Raw genomic sequence first — 7,500 nt, forward strand, 5'->3', positions numbered from 1 at the left:
GCGCTTTATTTGCTCCGTGATTGATGTGGCTCAGCGACAACACAAACAAAGGCAAGCCGCAGATCCAGATTATCACACTTATGGGAGATAAAATTATAATGAGCAACGTGGTTCAGGGGCAAATTATCTTTTTCTCTCTAAACTATCTGATGGAGCGTGGTTTTAATAACCTGCTTTGTCCTCGTCCTAATGGGAGATAGGCAGCGACAACAAAGGGATTCATCCTTTCACTGCAGTCCATTAAGATGCAATATCTTAATATGGATTTTAAAGACGTTGTTGAGCCAATATATCTGCTATGATATCCCTGTAGCAGTGTTCATCACAGTATCAGCTCAGTAGCTTGACAAATGTGAGAAGATCTGAGCTTTCTATTAGTATAAGGTTGAATGAGGCATCTTGATACATATTCCGAGGTCAAATTCAAGTTGACATTTCCATGTACAGTATGTGTGTGTGTAGTCACACACTGCCTCTGATACACTCACTCTCATATGCAAACGTACACACACACACACACACACACACACAGGCATGTACGCACGCACATGAACACACACACACACACACACACACACACACACACACACACACTCAGTATACTCAGGCACACTCATGACTCACTACTTGTAAATAAGTAGAACGTGACCATCTGCACACACACCATCATCATGAGACCTTTAGCATTCCATCACTGATCTGTCTCTCCCTCCCAGCAGACTTTTTATCCAGTTGATATGACAGGTATGAATCCAGCATCATTCTCATGCATAGACATTTTCCATACCGTTCGCAATTAGCAAGAGATGCCCCCGAGGTGCCCTGTGGCTCTAGTCAGAGGGCATGATTTGGGCGCCAAGCGGCACCCGTCAGCTGAACAGAAACACAGAGAAACGAGGGAGACAAGGCCATTTAAAAACAGGAAGTGCCGTCTAAGCTGATTAAATTCTGTTTATATTCCAAGCGTCGTTTCCTTCCTGTCCTGTTTGTCTCACATCTCCCGTCTCCATGGAGATGGGATGTCAAACAGTTGGATGATATTTACCCGTATTTTGCCCAAACAAACAAAACCCCAGTGGAAAGCAAACTACTCATCCATCGCTAATCCCGGACAGAATTTTCCACCGATAAACAGAAAATAAACACAATCCTCTTCTGTCATGTCAATAAAGGGTTCCGCTCCTAATCCCTGCATTGCATTAATTGTCAACCGCAATAGGTACTTATTTGTTGAATTGGACCATGATGTTAACAGAAATCTGAATCAATGCAATGCTGGACAAGGACTATGACAGTAACTGATGTCAGGACAGCAAGGTCCATTCCTTCTATTTGAAAGTAATTGGATCTATTGTGCTTTCTAATCCAGTGCTGGCCATTGAGTATTTTCACCATGTAATTTTCCACATGTGGATAAAAAGAAATTGCTTAGGCCAGAAAAGAGCATTCAGAGAATCGTTACATTTAGTATCGTCAGTGGAAAGAAATTTAAATTGCCTTGAATGTGAGCATACAGTACATCTAATACGGTTGAGTAAATCTCCCCTTTTCCCTTACGCAATGAATTCACCCTGGCCAACCTCAGCTAAACACCACCTGTGTTGTTGTTTGTGTGTTTGTTTGTTTGTTTGTTTGTTTAGTACTCTGAACTACACTGTGAAACCGTAGAAACACACAGCATTTGCCTGTTTACGTAGTTGCGTGGGCAGTGTGTGTATTGACACCCATATCGTTCAGGACACACATTCCACCCACCAGTGACTGAAACAGATAACGCATCATCATCATGCCAAGGAAGAGCTCTCTCTCTCTCTCTCTCTCTCTTTCTCTGTCTCTCTCTCTCTCTCTCTCTCCCCTCACACCCTCTCTCCTCACCCCCCCCCCCTCTCTCTCTCTCTCTCTACCCCCCCCCCCCCCCGCCCTCCCTTTCTCTCTGTTAGTCTGTCAGTGTGGTCTCTACCTGTAGGCAGAGCAGCAGAACACCAGCCCTGAAGCTAGGGTGTTCCTACTGGGCCTATAGACAACCATAAGCCTGTAAGTAACCATAAGTAACCTGGGTCTGAGAATGCTACAATATTATGGCTGATCAGTGGAGCTTGGCATGGCAGGCTGGTTGTTGTGGGCCTGGGAGAGTGAGGGAGGAGGGCAGGTTTGGGATAGCTGGTTAGCAGAGCGGAGTGGAAGGGAGGAGGGCAGGCTGGGATAGCTGGGTAGCGGAGCGAAACGAGAGGCTGAGGCGTGGCTGGAGGAATGTGTGCCGCCCATGGAGAATCAGAGAGGACTGTGGGAGCCCAGCGGGAGCTGGCAGGGTGGACGCCAGGCTGGGATCAGAAACACATGTCTACCCCCCCTCTACCCCCCCCCCCCCCCCCCCCCACCCACACCCCACCCCACCCCCCCCGCCAATCTGAATATCTGCTGTGCCCTGACCCAGAGTTAATAAACAGCTTGGAAATACATGTGGTTAGAGCTGTCTGCTTGGGTAAATGTTATGGAAACACGTATTCGCTCTAACTCGGACGCACTCAAGCTCAGACACACACACACACACACACGCACACTCAAGCTCACGCACACATTCTGGTGACAAAGAAAGCGGCCATAAGAAAGAGTGAAGTCTTTTATTTTTTATTGTTTGCACAAGCATTATTACCTTCATAACTCATCATCATCATCATCATCACCATTGCCATCATCATCATCACTCCAGTGACTACTACCAGCACACTTGTATCTATTTAATACAATATTTCTCTCTCCCTCTATCTCAGCTCTCTTTTTCCCTCTCTCCTCCTTTTCTCTCTCATTCTCTTAAATTGGCTGGTTCCAGCCTAGTCTCCCTAATGGACTAGTTATCTATTTGACAGCTTTGGCAGCTTTTGCCCTGTCTCTATCTCTCATTATTCTTTTCTCTGGCAGAGGTTGTGTGAAAAGATTTTTTTTTTTTTCTGTGAGGTCTTTAGGGATATTGACTGAATTGAATGTGGTCACACCGACTGTCTCTCTCTGTGGCATGTTTGTGTGTGCGTGTGCGTGTGCGTGTGCGTGTGCGTGTGTGTGTGTGTGTGTGCGTGTGTGTGTGTGTGTGTGTGTGTGTGTGTGTGTGTGTGTGTGTGCGTGTGTGTGTGTGTGTATGTGTGTGTGTACGTGCGTGCGTGCATGAGTGCGTACGTGCGTGAGTGCGTACATGCGTGCATGTGTGTGAGTGTGTGTGTGCATACAAGTGTATGTGTGTGTGTGTGTGTGTGTGTGTGTGTGTGTGTGTGTGTGTGTGTGTGTGCGTGCGTGTGTGTGTGTGTGCGTGTGTGTGTGTACGTGCGTGAGTGCGTACGTGCGTGAGTGCGTACATGCGTGCATGTGTGAGAGTGTGTGCGTGCATACAAGTGTGTGTGTGTGTGTGTGTGTGTGTGTGTCGACATGTTATTCTCAGCCATGAATACATCTAAAGACTATGGAGGTATTGAGGTTGAGGTATTCATATTACAAATGTGTGATGCTTCGTTGTGTGCATCGTAGCCGCATGCTTTTCCTGCTGTGTTGCTTTCCAGACCCAGTATTTGCTTTTGCAGAGAGTGATACCCAGAAGATTTAATAAAGGTTTTCCAGGAAGCCATTGCCTCTGACTTTGCCCCGCCCCCCTCCCCCCCCTCTCTTCTCCTCTCCCCTCCTCTGCTCTCTCCTCCATTATCCTCCTAGTCCGTGTTGCAGAGAGAGCGGAATTAGCTAGCTACGCTCTGTTTGCAGGTCTCCACAGCAACCCAGGCAAGGACGATTCAATTAGCACTTGTCCGACGGTGTTGTTGGAAGCCCAGGGTTGACTTTAAGGCAGAATGATGACGCTATTGTGGGCAGATCATACACTTAATGATGAATGCTAAAGCTGATTTAACCGTCTCTTCCTACCTTGCCGGCAGAGTCGTAATCACCGCTCATAAAAAACGGACTGAAAATCACCACAAAAAAAGTCACAAAAGAGAGAGGGAAACATAAAGACACGAAAACTTCCCCCGTGAAATAAACTAAGATCATTTTACCCGACTCCGCAAGCAACATCCCGGCGAGTTTCTGCTGAGTTATCTGCCCTCTTTGTTTTCCTACAGTATTGGTTATTGTTTTAGTGTTAGCATTTTCCCACAGTGCTGTGTGAGTGTTTTATGGACGGCTAGTTTCTTCCGTCTCGGCTATAACACACACACAGACACACGCACACGCACACACACACAGGGCTGTAACACTGTGTTATTGTTCGAGGTGCAGCCTGGGATCACAGAGATACTGTAGTAAGGAGAAAAGCGCTGTGCAGACTTTGACAAGCTGTCATCCAGTCTGTGGGCTTTCTGTCAGTCTGGCCCACACAACAGCAGCCCCTGTGTCCTGCCTTATCAGACGTGGCCAGGAGAGGAGATGTGTGTGTGTAATGTGCAGCTGATGACAGGCCTGCAGGTTTAGGCCCCTCAGCTCTCCTCACAGCTGGAGCTGTCTAACATCACAGACCTTCTAGTGTGTCTGAAGATGTGCCCAAACCAGGCTTTTATAGTAGACAAACCAGGTTGTTACAGGTAGACAAGACACACCATCCCCCCACCATCACCCACCCACCCTCCCTACACACACACACACGCACCTGCATACTGTACACACACACACACACACACACACTCCTACACACACTATCCTTGAACAGTGTACAGTACCTCTACTGCTCAGATCCTGCATGTCTGAAGATATACCCAAACCAGGTGGTTATTGGAAGACAGCCAAGAGAAAGACCAACCCTCTACCCTCACCCACCATCCCTGCACTACCCAGACCCTCTTTTGTACCCTCTTGTGTACCATCTTGTCTACCCTCTTGTATACCATCTTGTCTACCCTTTTGTCTACCCTCTTGTCTACCCTCTTGTCTTCCCTTTTGTGTACCATCTTGTCTACCCTTTTGTGTACCATCTTGTCTACCCTTTTGTGTACCATCTTGTCTAACCTCTTGTCTACCCTCTTGCCTACCCTCTTGTGTTCCCTCTCCAGATGGACAACTACAGTACTGTATGTCCTTCTGATGCTGATGAAAGTCAAATGCTCAGCCAGACCCTCCTGTCGTGTCTCATCTTCTGGAACCTCTCTTTACACCTGTTTGGTCTCAACCTTCCCTCCCTCAGAGCCCTTCCCTCCCTCAGAGCCCTCCCCTCCCTCAGAGCCCTTCTCTCCCCTACCACTTGCGTTTGATCCTTTAGTAAAAGCAGGGAGGCATAAGATGATCAAACAGTCCTGTTTCAAACATTTCTTTGCATTTTTTTTCGCTCTGAACTTTTCCTTCTTCACTCAGAGTTGTGTGTTTCACAAACAAGAACACATGCCCCCCCACGCCAGTGACGTGCGTGTGTGTGTGTGTCTGCGCGTGTGAGAGCGTGTGTGAGAGCGTGTGTGTGTGAGAGCGTGTGTGTGTGTGTGTGTCTGCGTGTGTGTTTGCGTGTGTGAGAGCGTGCGTGTGTGTGTGTGTGCGGCGTGTGTGTGTGTGTGTCTGCGTGTGTGTTTGCGTGTGTGAGAGCGTGCGTGTGTGTGTGTGTTTGCGTGTGTGAGAGCGTGTGTGTGTGTGTGTGCGGCATGTGGAGAGAGAAGAGAGAGAAGCAACAGAAACACTGCTGTGTGGCCTGAGACTGTGAGAGAGATCAGAGAAGCTGAGGTAAAAGCATATCACAGCACCTCGGCTCAGGGGTCTTCATTCTCTGCCTAGTTAACATACTTGGAGAGGTGAATGTAAAGTCATACAGCCTGGAGGCAGCATTAGTCATTCTAGCAGTCTGGTCCAAGGCTGAACTCTGAACAGAACAGTCAGCCCCTGAAATCCATTTAGCAGATCTTGTGTCTTTGAATAAGAAGATTTTCTCAAGGTACTACCGTATGGATGTCCTTTTATCCTTCGTTTCATAATTAACACGCGCACACACACACACACACACACACACACACACACACGCATACAGCACATACAGTACAGTACTGTACATCTGTACTGTTGTGCTGTATTGTTGTAATGAGAGTATATTATGTATAAAGAGTAATCATATCTTGCTGTAGGGGCCTTATGTTTTCCCCCCAAGTGGAAACAATTTCAAACTGATGGACTACATTTAGTGAGAAAGGTCACACATAATCCTTTCTGGAATCTACAACCTTCTCCCTCTAGAGGTCAACAAGTGAAATTCTTCTTCCAGAGAGCACAAAGCTATGGTATGTCAGAGCCTAAGGTCATGGTGTGTAAGGATATTTACCATGGTAATTATGCAGTTTGTTATATCAACACTGTCAGGCTCACAGCTTTGAAGGCCAGCCAATGGCATTGTTTTGATGTTAGGTTTGGGTTGTTGAGGCTGGCCAAGAGCAGGGCAGATTGGCTGAGAGTCTCGTGTACTTTACTGGGGGCGAAAGGGGAGAACAGACAAGAGAGCTTGTTCTCCAGAGGGGATCTCAACATCACTGTTCTTGTAGGTTCTCTCAGGCTTTCTTATATGACTTTGATAGAACCATGGCCGACATGATGTTGCAGAGGGAAAACCATGGCCTTATCCTCTCCCTCAGTTTGATCTCTGCGTTTGATCCACATCTCAGTGGTTGACTAACTCCCCCCCCCCCTCTCTCTTTGTCTTGTTTCAGCCCCTGCAGAACCCTTGCTCTGTAAGTTTGCCGACGGCGGTCAGAAGAAGAGACAGAACCAGAGCAAGTATCCCCAGAATGGACGACCATGGACCAGGGATGGGGAGGTGAGATACAAACGTGTTATCTTTACCTTATCATGACACCATGATGGAGGCTGGTGGAGGTAGAAATCGGAGGACGGGCTCATTGTAATGCATGGGAAGGAATCAATAGGTGCGTTTGATACCATTCCTCATTCCATTCCGTGCATTACAATCAGCCCGTCCGCCAGTTTCTAGCTCCACCAGCCTCCCCTGCATGAAACTATTTCTACATGTTCCAGTTGAACCCCACTGATGTTCCAAAAGCCTTATCATAGCAGTGTTTGAACATTTTCCAGCATCTCTGCTCCAATGAGGTTACGAAACAGCCCAGATAAAATTAAACCAAACTGCAACAATTGCAAGCTGAAGCAACACCAGCCACAACAATAACAGGATGCAAAGCCACAGTGTCTGGGCCGTCTAAGTGTGTGTGTGTGTGTGTGTGTGTGTGTTCGTGTGTGTGTGTGTGTGTGTGTGTGTGTGTGTGTGTGTGTGTGTGTGTGTGTGTGTGTGTTCGTGTGTGTGTGTGTGTGTGTGTGTTCGTGTGTGTGTGTGTGTGTGTGTGTGTGTGTGTGTGTGTGTGTGTTCATGTGTGTGTGTGTGTGTGTGTGTGTGTGTGTGTGTGTGTGTGTGTGTGTGTTCATGTGTGTGTGTGTGTGTGTGTGTGTGTGTGTGTGTGTTCGTGTGTGTGTGTTCATGTGTGTGTGTTTGTGTGTGTGTTCATGTGTGTGTGTGTGTGTGTTCATGTGGGTGTGTGTGTGTGT

At 47.4% G+C, this 7,500-nt stretch overlaps 1 protein-coding gene across 1 annotated transcript in view; it reads left to right on the forward strand.

Moving 5' to 3' along the window:
• rbms3 (RNA binding motif, single stranded interacting protein) overlaps positions 1-7,500 on the forward strand; it is an 89,304-nt gene that overhangs the window by 66,594 nt on the left and 15,210 nt on the right. The window contains 1 exon segment of the mRNA XM_083679148.1: positions 6,651-6,757. Coding sequence (XP_083535274.1) covers positions 6,651-6,757 — 107 coding nt within the window.

This window comes from Argentina silus, assembly GCF_951799395.1.
Source record: "Argentina silus genome assembly, chromosome: 10".
Taxonomy (NCBI): domain Eukaryota; kingdom Metazoa; phylum Chordata; class Actinopteri; order Argentiniformes; family Argentinidae; genus Argentina; species Argentina silus.